At 49.5% G+C, this 13,244-nt stretch overlaps 1 protein-coding gene across 3 annotated transcripts in view; it reads right to left on the reverse strand.

Moving 5' to 3' along the window:
- Positions 1 to 13,244, reverse strand: part of GRM7 (glutamate metabotropic receptor 7) — a 206,873-nt gene that overhangs the window by 41,073 nt on the left and 152,556 nt on the right. For 2 of the 3 annotated variants that reach the window (XM_042013238.1, XM_042013246.1), the window contains exon 8: positions 2,672 to 3,607. The exons of the other annotated variant lie outside the window; for it this stretch is intronic. In XM_042013238.1, the coding sequence (XP_041869172.1) occupies positions 2,672 to 3,607 (936 nt within the window). The remainder of the gene's footprint in view (positions 1 to 2,671; positions 3,608 to 13,244) is intronic. 3 annotated transcript variants of the gene reach the window in all.

A 13,244-nucleotide genomic window follows, 5' to 3' on the forward strand; every position in this document is an offset into this window, starting at 1 on the left:
CAAGCCCATAGACCACAGCTGACCCATAAATCACAACCAACCACATGTTCTTTCCACTTTTGATGGTGGACAAAGAACCAGGTTGAGTAAACTCAAGCTGTAAAAAGATCTGAAATCTGCTTTTACCACCTCCCATACACCCCATGGTTCATCTGCATCCTGGAGAAACTCTGGGTTCTGGCCTTCCTCACACTGCCCTGCCTCCCTCCACTTGCTGCAACAGCTCCTGCTTGAATTATTCACCTTTTATGAATTACCTGCAGCACATTGCCAGGGTTTTTTTGTTGTTGTTGGAGGTGTTATTCTCTACCCTGAACAAGGCAGGTGTTTTCAATATGCCTTCTACCAAACAACATTATGCTTGTATTTATTGATAAAATAAAATAAATCCATATACTGAAACCCACAGTGTTGTATATAACCCCATTCCTCAGTTTAAAAGATTGTGCTGCATGAGATTTTTCAGCAGGTACAATTTCCATTCCAGCACAGACATGCGTGGCTAAGCTAAGGCACAATATTTTCCAGAGGAAATATCTGACAGGAAATCAGTAGCAAGCACAAAAAAGCACAATCCCTGCACCCCCACCCAAAAGGAGTGACAGAAGAGAAAGAAAAGCAGCAAAGCTCCTGCAGCTGCAGCTCTGTGCAGGGCAGGAGGGGGAAAGCCCCAGGAGCAGGGCCAGCACTGGGGTTCGGCACCGTGTACTGGTCCCACAGCCCAGGACCTGCCCAGGCCTGCAGGGACACAGGGACTGGACCTGGGGCCATCCACGCATGGCCACTGCACAGGGAGGGTCACACTGGGGGCTTTGCTGGACTGGACAGAGCAGCTTTCAGCCCGAGGAATGGGGATGAGCCCCAGCAGCACAGAGCAGCCACTGCTGTCCCCATCCCCAGCGTCCCCTATGCCCCCAGGCTGGGGCACAGCACAGTGAGGGGCTGCTTCTCCTGCCCTGTACCCTCCACTGTGCCCTGTGTGAGATCAAGTTCATCATCATCTCTTCTGCTGTTCTACAAGGGCTGTATGAGAATCCAATGCTTCCAGAGTCCAGGTTTAATTCAGCCCCAGGAGTACACAGACACCTCAAGCTTTTGCTGCTGAACAATTCTGAGTGCTGGCAGCAGCCTCTGGAATTCTTTGTGGTTTAATATCACTTGGTTAAATCTTTGCAGACAACAATTCCAAGCACTTCAGCTCAGTCTCCTGCAGGCCCCACTCCCACGCAGGGAGCCCGAGAGCTGCTGAGCACCCCCCGTGTCAGAGCCAGGTACAGACAGACCCCACTGCAGCCAGAGCTGCTTCTGCTGCTCCTTATCTCACCTTCAACAGGGAGAGCAGAGGCATTTGAAGCGTTCATAAGCCTTGGCAGGTTTCCCTTCCAGTTGAAATTAATTCCCTTTAGGGATGCAATGGCTCTGGAAAGCCCAGTGCAGAGGTGAGAGGATCCATGGAAACTTCTCCATAACCCCTGCTCCTACCTGGCTGTCCTGGGTGGTCCCCTCTTCCCCTGAGGGCCAAAGCAACTGTGGATCTCTACAACCTCCTGAGCTGCAGAGAGCAAAGCTCTGTGCAGCCCCTTCCCAGGGAAGAGCCCTGGAGCCACAGCAGGACCTGCCCCAGTGACCCCGTTGTGTTCCTGCAGCTTCAGCCCAGCAGCCCCCGGGTTTAACCACGGCCTCTTTGGGAGTGATAGCCCTGCTCAAGGTGAGACCTGCCAGCTGGCATGAGAAACTGGCTCACCCATTAAGAAGACACAATAATTCCATCCACAGCACTGAGCCTGCCCCAGTTCCGTGTTCGAGAACAAATGGAAAATGAAAATAGAGGTGAAAAAAGGACCAAGAAGCCAAAGCTCTTTCCTGCACAGGAAAGCGTGGGTTCAGGATCTGGGGAGAACGGCATGCTACCACATCCATGCAAGGGCTGGGGGGAGCATCTGAGGCAAGTGAGTGATGCCTGGATTCAGGAGCACACCACAGGTAAGGATGTGGTGTTTCCTCCAGGCTGGGGTGGGGTGGAGGGGTAAAACAGACTGACAGAAGCTCAGGACAGCCCAGTATCACCATTGCTCTCTAAATACTGGGCTTGGAGGTATTTGCCAAATCCCTCTGAAATGACAGCTCTTCTCCAGAGAGAAGTAAAAGTGAATCTGCATCATGGAGCATCAGCTGGAGCCACTGGGCTCAGCCACAGGAGCTCAGGACAGGCCCTTTACACCATGGTGTAAATGTGTCCTGGGGCTGCTCTGTGAGCAGAGCACTCCTCAGACTCCACACTGCCCTCAGGGCTCAGGTCCAGAGGCACAGGAGTCTGTTTGAGTATTCTTTGACAGTTTTCTTGCTTACATCTTGTATTCAAAATGATTGAGTTAGGAGATGCCTCTTTGTGGATAATATGACAGCTAATTCCCACTTATCCTACTGAAAAGAAACAATTGAAATAGATGCAACAATGAAACTAACAGCTAATGTGATTGCTATTGATCATTTGCCAGTTTATCAAACGAATGGCCCGCGAGCTAGACGGGGAAGGTAAACAGTGCCATAGATTGCCCGTGAGTCAGGAACGAGCTGACTGGAGAGCTCAGCTGGAAATCCACGGAAAGCTGACACCAGCACGTCGTTACAACCACAGTGAATCCTGAAGTACCTGTGCACTCTCACCTACCTTTTCGGCTGACTGGGCCGTGCCAAAAAATATTGGAATGAAGGCAAGCCATACTATACAGGTAGTGTACATAGTGAATCCAATGGGTTTGGCTTCATTAAAATTCTCTGGGACCCCCCGAGTCTTGATGGCATACACAGTGCACGTCACCATGAGCAGAATGCTATAACCCAAGGAACAAATGATTTGTAGATCCGTAATGTCACATTTGAGAACTCCTCTGGCCTGATCGGGGTTCATAGTTTTCTGCTCATCATAATCTATGATGATGTTGGGTGGGTCAACTGCAAACCAAATAAAGACCCCCAGCAGCTGGACCGATATCAAGCTGGAGGTGATGGCCAGCTGCGAGGTGGGGCTGATCAGCCTGGGCGCAGTCACCGACTTCTTGCCCTGCTCGAAGATGCGGTAGATGCGGTTGGTCTTGGTCAGCAGGGCCGCGTAGCTGATGCACATGCCCAGGCCCAGGAAGATCCTGCGGAAGGAGCACACGGCCACGTCGGGCTTGGCGATCATCAGGAAGGTGATGATGTAGCACAGGAAGATGCCGGTCAGCAGCACGTAGCTGAGCTCCCGGCCCGAGGCCCGCACGATCGGCGTGTCGTTGTAGCGGATGAACGTGGCCATGACGAAGATGGTGGCGATGATCCCCAGCATGGCCAAGAAGACGGGGATGACGGCCCAGGGCGAGTGCCACTCCAGCTTGATGATGGGGATGGAGCGGCAGCCGGTGCGGTTCTCGTTGGGCCGCTCGTTGTAGGAGCAGAGCAGGCAGGTGACCTCGTCGGCCTGGTACTGGTACCCGTCACACAGCTCGCAGTGCCAGCAGCATGGCATCCCCTTCACCATCTTCTTCCTCTCGCCCGGCCGGCACGGCTGGCTGCACACCGAGGGGGGCACGGAGCGCACGCCCCCGCCCCACTGCATCTCCTCGATCTGTGGGACAGGGACACAAAGAGGCTCAGGGTTAGGGCTGGCTTAGGGCTGGCTGCACACCGAGGGGGGCACAGCACGCACACCTCCTCCCCACTGCATCTCTTCTGTGGGACAGCGACACAAAGAGACTCTGGGTTAGGGCTGGCAGCCACAGACAGGAGCTGGGAATGAAGAGGGAGGACCCAGGGGAACCCCAACACGCAAAACCCAACTGGATGAACGTCTCCTCTGGCAGACTCCTGGAACCACACACCGGTGCCTCTGTGTGGGGCTCCGGTGCCGGACTGTGTTTATTGCCGCCATTTTTTGTTTCTATTTGTAGATGAGTATAAGTAGACGTGTGTAAGTCTGATGGAATGACACACAAGCCCAGATAAAGCAGGAGAGTGAAAACCTGTTGTTTCATGAAAATTAATAGGAACATTGCAATCCTTGAGGGAAGGCAGGACTTACATTTGCAAGGCCACTTTCCAAAAACCTTGGGGCTTCTTACAGAGACAGAACAGAGATCTTCCTTCCTGGAACTGCTACTGACCAGGGGAAGATTTGGAATGAGGAGGAAATGTGTTTTCTATAGGGCATGGGATCAGTGAGAATGGGGAAGGTCTGCTCTACAAGCCAGGTAAGAAATATGAAGGACAAAGAAAATGGTCATCACTGAAAAACGCAATAATTAGATAATATTTCATTTCAAAGTCACATTCAGCTTTTGAAATACCACACGTGCTTCTGGGAATGCAAATGATAAATGATTATGTTCAATATATGGAAAGTCTCACTTGCTCCACAGTCTGGAGAATCCTGAACTCCAAGGTATGTGACAAAGGCTCGCAAGTACTGTGGAGAACTAGACTCACAAATCATTTCAAACTATGCCCGACTAAAGCCACTCACCAGCTTCCAAGAACAAGGAAGGATTAGCATTGGAGCCCCAGGGAAACAGTCCAGACTGGAAGCCTGGGAAGGTCCTGGCATTCCCAGCACACCTCAGTGGCTCCAGCAGCTGCTGTGTGTGTGTGTGTCTGTTCCAAACATAAAACCTGATCCCCTGGGATAGATGTGAATGTTATTAAAAGCAACATTTCAGCTATTTTTCTGTAGGTCCCTTAAATGCTGACAAGCTCCACGATTTCCCCTACAAGTTAAAATTCTAAGATGAGTTTCTTGAATCGGTTGCCTTAATTATCCATGTAGACAGGAAGACTTGGGTGGGCAAATCTTACACTGAAGGATTAAGTTGCATTTTCCTAATTTAAATCAAAATAGATCCTGTATCATCTTCATTTTGTGTATGTGAAAACACCAAACCCTGAAGTCACACTCTGCTTAAACACTGAAGTACCAAGAGTCTCTCTGTGAACGCTGTAAAAATAATCCCTCAGTAAGAGATATTCTAGAGGTCTGCCACTGCCTGGGAAACTTCATTAACCTTCAGTATTCTGGGGAAGAGAAAAGATCCATGAACTCCTCTCTCCTACTCCGCTGAGCTGAAGGTGTGCAGCTTGCAGGAGGCAAAGGAGTGCTAATGATAAAGGGAAATACAAAGATTCATTTAATTGCACTGGAAAATGGTGCTTTGGTCTCACTGGCAGTGCAAGGAGCCAGGAAATGCATTTCCATGCCTGACTCCATCCCTGCTCCAGCACGGGCTAACGAGGAGCTGAGTTCCAGGGCTGTGAGAGCGAGGAGGGGCTGAGGAACCCGGACGTGTCCCTGTGACTCCCTCACTGCAGGGGCACAGAGGGCGATGCCAGCAGAGAGAGCCAGGGAAAGGGGCACAGAGGGGAACCAGGGCTGAGACTGCTGAACCACAAAACGTGGGAAAATGTCATGGCAATTCCTTGGGAAAGCAGCTGACTGACACTGCTGCTTCTTTTACTCTTCTGAATCCCTGATTTGTGTCCCTTTTCCAGGGCAGCTGTGACTTACATGAGTTTTTACACCTGAGAGCGAGGCCTCCATCCAGTGCAGAGCCTGCATTTCCTATCCTCATTGTTATCCACAGCCACTCCCTGATGCCTTTTTGCAGCAGGCACCAGTATAAAATGAGATCACCCCAACCACATGGATTTTGACCCAGTCTGCATCAGTGAAATGATTTTCACCAATTTCCCACATGTGAGTATCTTCAGAACCACAGACTGATTAACGTGTTATCACAGCCCTGCTTCTCTCATGGCTACACAAGAATGAATTTCCATATTCTCAAACATATTCCATGGCATTGCTGGTACCTTAGGGACAGCCTAAAGGTACTTCATTCTGCACAGATACTCTGTGGAAGGAGATCAGGCAGAATTAAGGGAGGTTCTTTTCCTGGCCTCCTGGGATGACAACAGCTCTAGCACTGGCCTTGGACAGATTTGCAGAATTCTGCTGTTTCTGGAGAAAATTCAGGATGCAAAGTGCCTGGGAGGGAGCGCTGGGCACCTGCAGCAGGGGGTGAGAACCCGAGTCAAACTACAGACAATTTCCCCTCTCAGAAAAGTGTATTTTTGAAAGAAAATTTGTCCCATGTCTACACATCTTTTAAATACCTCCAAGGATTAGCTGAAAATGCCTATCACGGCCTACAAAGCAGGAAGCAAAAAATTTCATACATTGTGAGAAAGTGCTCTTGCAATTAGTAGAAAAATCTGGGGGTTCTTTTGTAGAACCTTCAATTTCAGCCCAGGGATAAGGGAATTTACTCTTCCCAAACCAACAGCACTGCCAGAGGCAGCCAGACATTGTACCCACATCGAGCCAACAATGCCACACCTTGAACTTCACACTTGGCCAAGTCAGTGCCCAGGGACACAAGGAGCCTCCCCTGTGCTGCAGTTCTGGCAGATTTGGGAAGGATTTTCTCCCTGCTTCCACACATCCCCCAGTTCCTGAATGCCTCGAGCAAGAGGGATTGGATCCACTCACAATATATATTCTCATTATGTTCACTATAGAACAAACATTAACAAGAAATGCTTAGTCTGTCTCATAAGGCCTAATGTAATTGCTCATTTTAATGAATAAAGTAACTCAGTATCTGTGTGTAATTCAAACATTGCTGCTTTGCTTCCCTCTGCCACAAACATTTCCATAACAAGCCATTTGTTCTGAACTTAATTGTTTAGTGCAATGTTTGATTAAAATAAAAATCAGTACAAAAATAATTACATTAGTGGTAATTAACCTACTCAGGGAAGAAAACAGCCACGTTCCCTGATACCACTTTCATAATGACGGTGCCATTAATTTCATGGACACACAGAAGCCAGCAGCAAGGACTGGGCTCAGATTTATTGCCACCTCCAGACTGCAGCTCCTAACTCAGCAGTTCAAACATTTGTATATATTCCACTTTGCAGACAGCAATATTTGCATGACTTAGCTCTTTAGGCTCAGCTATTAATGTCTTGTAATTAGTTTTTAAATCCAGGGATTTACCATGATAATGGTTTTAAGCTAAGAGTATGTCAATAACACATCCTCAGCAGAGTCTTCTGCAAAATATCAACTGAAATCCCTTCAAGAGATAACAGTGATGATAAGCCAGAGTGCCAGAGAGGATGCAGAGCTGCTCCAGTGCCTGGCCCAGACATGGTGTTTCCCCTCACAGGGTAACTCCCTTTCACTTCCCTGGCTGCAGGGGTTGACAGGGAGCCCTAGGGCAGCACCTTGCCTGCAAGGTGGTGGAGCCACAAACCCCACCAGTTCTGCCTTGTGCCCAAGAAACCCCTGCACTGAGCAGAGCAGCCTTAACACCTCTGCAGGGTAACAGAGAATTCCCAGAGACGCCAAACCCTCCCTTCAAACAGAAGGATTGTTTCTGCAGCAGCAGCACATGAGCTTCGGGAAGCGGCTGTGTCCCTGCCCCTGCTGTGGGAGCTGGCACTGCTCCCATCCCACCCCAGCCCCTCCGTGGGGACCAGTGCCACGGTGCCAGCCCAGCCCCTCCACCGGTGAGATGGAGCATCAGCCCCGTGCTGCCTCCTGATCCCACACGAGGCCTCTCACGCTGGTGAGTGGTTTGGGGTTCTGAGGACAGAAAGCTGCTTCAGAGGAAAAGCAAAACCTCCGAGAATCTTCCTGCTCTGCTGCATTAGCTGTCTTAAATCCCTCCAATGTATCTTCCATATAAACAGAAGTTAAATGTCATCACATATATTCTGCCCTGGTTTCTCCTGCTGCTGCCTGTCCAGTTTCTGCCCTCCTGGCACAGCAGCCACTGAGTCTTGTCCTCAAACACACACTGATCAGGCAAATCACAACTGCCGACTTGAAAATGATAGAAACTCATCACTTCTCAAAGGCTTCCAGCCAAAAAATACCTGCAATTTTCATTGTCAGCACAAATCCCAAATGTCAGAAGATGGTGACGACATTCCCATAACGCCAGACCCTCATCTTCCCACCCGCTGATTCAGATCCTGATTAATGAGGAAAATGCCCCCAGGATCAGTCTCAGCCAGGGACTGCTCAGCTCCAATTTCTGGCTCTCATTAGTGCTGTGACAGCTCCTGGGAAGCCCTGGCGTGGGCAGGGAGCCCACGGTGCCAAGAGCTGCAGGAACTTGTGCAGAAAAGAACGCTCCTTGCGGCTGCTGGAGGACATGGGACCAGCTCCCACAGCTGCTCCCGAGTGAGCAGGACAGGGAGAGCCTGGGGATCCCAGGAATGCCGCCAGGCCTGCCCCAGGCTGCACCCCAGTGCCCTCGGGCTGGGACACCAGTGCTGCACTGGGGACTGGGGAGGCTTGGGCTGTGGTAGTGGGGTCAGACCTCCAGCTGGGTGTTTCTTGAGTGAGAAAATCACTTTTCACTTTCAGCCCTTCCCTCCCTGCAGGGAGTGGGGTGAGGCCCCTGCTGTCCCACTCCTGTCCCACACAGGGTTCAGCTGAGCAGGATCCCGCAGTCACAGACCCACTGAGGCTGGGCCCTGGAGTCCAGCCCTGCCCACACCACCCCTGGGTCACTCCTCACAGCACTGACCCTCCAGCCCTTCCTTCCCCAGCTCCCTTCCCTTCTCTGGACATGCTCCATCCCCTCCACGTTTTCCTTGCAGGGAGAGGGCCCAGAACTGGACCCAGCACTGGAGGTGCCCCCAGCAGTCCCTGTCACACCGTGTCACATCCCATTTAACACATTCAATTAATTATGGTTGAGAGCTTCCAACTAATCCCAGCACCTTGCTCCCACACTGCAGCTCCTCTTTGGGGCTCTCACAAGAAGCAATTCTTAACCTTCATTTATTTCCCTCTTTCATTTCTACTCTTCCTTTCTCTTTCACTTAATGTTTGACTCTGGTTTTTAGCAGCCCTACCTGCTCTACCCCAGCAGCACTGAGAGTTCCTCTGAGCTCTGAGAACACCATCTTTAATGAGATCCAAGGGCCATTTGTTCCACATTAAAGCAAGGACATTTCCAGCACACCACTGATGTAGAGAAAAATGCTTAATCCACAATTTTTGCAAAAATGCTTATTATTATACACTTCTGTTGACACACAATAAAATGGAAAATTAATTATTTTAATGCTTCTATATCTGCCTACAGCTTTGTGTTGTCTTCTCACTAATGGAAGGGGGTGGACCATGCATCTTCAGTATTCATCCTGCAGTGCCTGCACAGTATTTTTTTAATTAAAAAAAGAGCATGTGCTTCCAAATGTGCATTTATAACACAGTTCTTGTCTCTTTAAATGGATACGTTAGGACAAAACTATCTTCTGACAGCAGAGCTAATCCAAGGCAACTTTTTATCCTGAAGTGGCTCAGAATGAGGGAAAATCTGAATCATCACAGAATCCCAGACTGGTTTGGACATTCAACTCCATCCAGTGCCACCCCTGCCATGGGCAGGGACACCTCCCACTGTCCCAGGCTGCTCCAAGCCCCAATGTCCAGCCTGGCCTTGGGCACTGCCAGGGATCCAGGGGCAGCCCCAGCTGCTCAGGACAACAGAGTTTTTTATTGTTCAGGATGACGGGAAAGCCCCAAACCCATGAACACAGCCCATAACCCCAGCTCAGCACGAGGGCAGAGCAGTTTGGCAGCTGAAATCCAACACTTGTTTCTAACACACTCACAATGCTCCACACTGGCAAGTTCAAGTCCTCAAGAACAAGCCTGGATGACAATGGCACATCCAGAAGCAAATCAAGGAATTCTGTTTTTTCTCCTGGAAACTCCTTTTCAGAGCTATTTTTCATGGCACAGCCACGAGTCAACCTTACCTAAGGTTTGAGGAAAGGATTAGCCCTTTATCTTTGTTTATCTCTCTGATGGGCTACTAACTTCTTATTTTTTCTGCTATTTGTGACTGTGAAAAAGTTCTGCTTCTGCCAAACCCAACACACAACTCCCAGTTCAGAAAGGGGAGTAAGGAGAGGGAACCAAGCATGCGTGTGTAATTTGGAGAGCATTTCTCTTTGAGTGCCTGCCAACTCAGAAATGCCTGCATTTTTTTATCCTCCTAATTCCCCAGCTGATTCAAAGACCAGCATTTTCCAGTCAAATTATTTGGTGCTGATTTTCCCTTTCTGAAGCCTCAGCATCAATGGGGCAGCAATTTCCTCATCACATCTCATGTGCAAGGCGTAACAACACAGGGCAGGGAAGGAAGATGAAAGAAATACAGAATTCTGAGGGAAATTCAGTACCCAGCTCATTTAGGCCCTAATTAAATTGCTGCAGTGATATTAATAATACTAATAATATTAAATTATCCTGCTCAGGTTATGCTCAGTCAGCTGGGCCCTAAAAGAACTGCAGATGTACACAGAAAACCAGGAGTGGCTGATGGCAAGACACACTCTCAGGGGAGCAAGTGCCTCCCAGGGCAGGGAGTTTTGTCCCCACACACAGGGTAAGGCCTTCAGTGCAATCTCTCTCCAAGGAAACCTGGCAGTGGCAGATGGGATTCACCCCAGGTGAGGGGGTCCAGGAGCTCCCTGGCTGGACTGAGCTCAAGCCTCACGGTACACAAGTGAGGAAAAAAGCCTGTACCACCTCTTCCAGCTGCATTTTTGGGAGGAAAAGTGCAAGATTAGTCTCGCACAGGGAGGCTGATGTCTGTGCAACCCTTCCCCAGTCAGTCAAAGTGCAGGCACTGCTAAAGCAGAACGAAATACCTGATTCCAGTTAGCACTGGGAACCAGCTGCTTGGATGCTGCTGTTCAGAGTCAATCCCAGATCCCCTTGCCAGTTAAAGGTGGGATTAACAAGTAAACAAAGTTGTTTCATGGGAATCATTTAGGCAGCGTTTTCATAAAATGTACATTTTCAGTTTAGTGGAAGAAAAAGCAAATAAAACAGGAAAACAAAGCAAATAAAGGCTTCCCCTCAAGTTGTTTTAGAGCAGACTAAAGACCCTTTGCAGCTGTTTATTCGGGGCCATTATTGTCCATCATGTGAACAATTAGCTGGAGACACATTAAATTCCACATTATACATCTGATATTACAGTCCTGCCAGCAGCCAGAGCGATTTCCTTCAGAAATCAGTATTCAGGGGCATTTAAATTGCGATTATTTCTGACCCACTCAATACATGTGACCTGTCAGGAACCTTTATGCTTTGCTTAAATGCTGGAAAATCTGAGGGCTGCTCACACGAGCCTGATGTGAGCAGAGCTTTCAATCACCCTTTGTGGGATTTCTTTCTCCTCCCTAAAGCAAACAGGCACAGTATGATACATCTGTCATCATTTCTACTCTACCACCCTTGGCACTGGTATCTGTATGGGACCAAAATTTCATTTTGCAAAACACAGCTGGGTTATGTTTGGGATCTACAGAAGCAGCTCTAAGCCAAGAGTTCCCATAGCTGTTAATACAGTTTATTAAAGGAGTTTACATGCAAATCTGATCAACAAAAATGGAGCCAAGGCAGCAAGTTTTGGCTGCTGTAAACTGTCACAAGACTCTCAGCATGACTGGAAGGTGCCAGCCCCTGATCTGCCACTAAAACCTCGGGCAGGTGAAGTCCCAAAGCTGTAACCCTGCTGACTGCCCCACACCTGGAGGGAATGCCAGGCAGTCACCATGCCCAGGACAGGGATATTCAGCAAACACCTTCTCCCACAGCAGACAAACACAAAGAGGTGAGAAAGGAGACACCAGAGAAGGGAACAGCACAGGTGTCTCAGGGGTGCCCTGGCCTCACCCCACACAAACCCCCACGCAGCTGACCACTCCTCCCAGAGAGAAATCACACTTACCTTGCAAGGGAAAAGGCAAAAGTGTCTTTGATCTAGAGGCAGAAATCCAATCCTTATTTTGCTGATACTCCTTGGACTCTCCCTGTTCTGCAGAGCCTTGCCCCTGCCCGCAGCACTACCCACACGTCTCACAGACCTTCGGTGGGGAGCTCATGGACAAACAGAATGTTTTCCACCCAACCTCCTTTGCCAGGGCAAGGATGAGACACAAATGTAAACCCAGGTTTTGCTGCCATCTCCACACCCCTGGAGATGATCCAGAGGGAGCAGCCTCCACTGGTGACAGAGGTGCCACAGGGCTGCCCGAGGCTGAGGCTGGGCAGGAGTTATGGGGGCCCTTGCTGGGCTGAAACGAGGGGCAAGAGGGATGGAAACACTTGGCAGAACTCAGCTAAAGATCCCAGTGGGTCTGACTGGGACCCTGAGTTCCCTGCTGGGTTAGCTGGGAGGTGTTTGGGAAGGGCCCAGTGCTCCCGTGCTGGTGAGGTTGCTGTACCCCACATTCCCCTGGGAGCACGAGGAGCTGGGGCAGCAGGACAGCTCGGGTGCACAGCTGAAGTGCTTTCTCTCCATAGCTGGGTGAACTTCTCCAAACACAACAAAGCACATCTGTCACTGAAGAGCCTCTTCCTGTTTTCAGATATTAAATAAAGAATATTGCACCCTCAATAACACACAAACTGACATTGTTACTCCTGCCAAAAGCAACCAAACATGTTCATTAGCCATAAAATATCCCAGCAAAGCATTTGCTCTTGAATATATTTGCTGACAAAACCACATTAGCCTCGCAAAAAGGCTTTACAGAGGGATGTGTAGGCGCAGAACCAGCACCTATTTTGAAGACTGGGTGATTTATTTTTTAACTCCTATTTCTTACATAACTCATTCTCAGAGTGTGTCTGCCCGCAGGCTCACGGGCATGGAAGAGAACAACACAAGACAAAGCAAAATCTCAAGTCAAGTCTTCTGCTACATCGTTTTTTTGCCATTATAGCTTTTATGAGCTCCTTATGCTCCAGTTTCCTCCTGTCTTTAACCACATACGTGATTCATCTCAGACTCTCAGCCTGCTTTCCCTGAGCATTTATATCCCCACCAACACTTTCCCCCGTGACATTCCCAGACCTGCAGCAGAATTACAGAGATGTTCTGCCTTGCCAGAGCTGATGGAGCTGAGATCCCTCGGCCGCTGCACTTGCGGTGTTGTCACTGCCTGGGCCAAGCGGGTCAGTAACAGAGAGGAGATGACATTTCATGTCTTCAGTTCGGAGCCTGAGCTGCTTTGCAGAGAGAGGGGTAAGATTTAACTATTGCCTTGCTACTGTGATACAGCACCAATCTGCATGGACAGCCTGACTTGGCTGAGCGAGTGCTGCAGCTCCTGCCCACGGCACAGAAGCCACCCTGCCTGGCCCACGTGGTTCCCATCAGGGGTAC

This window comes from Corvus kubaryi, unplaced genomic scaffold, assembly GCF_017639235.1.
Source record: "Corvus kubaryi isolate FWS band 111438036 unplaced genomic scaffold, C.kubaryi_AGA036_p1.0 136, whole genome shotgun sequence".
Taxonomy (NCBI): Eukaryota; Metazoa; Chordata; class Aves; order Passeriformes; family Corvidae; genus Corvus; species Corvus kubaryi.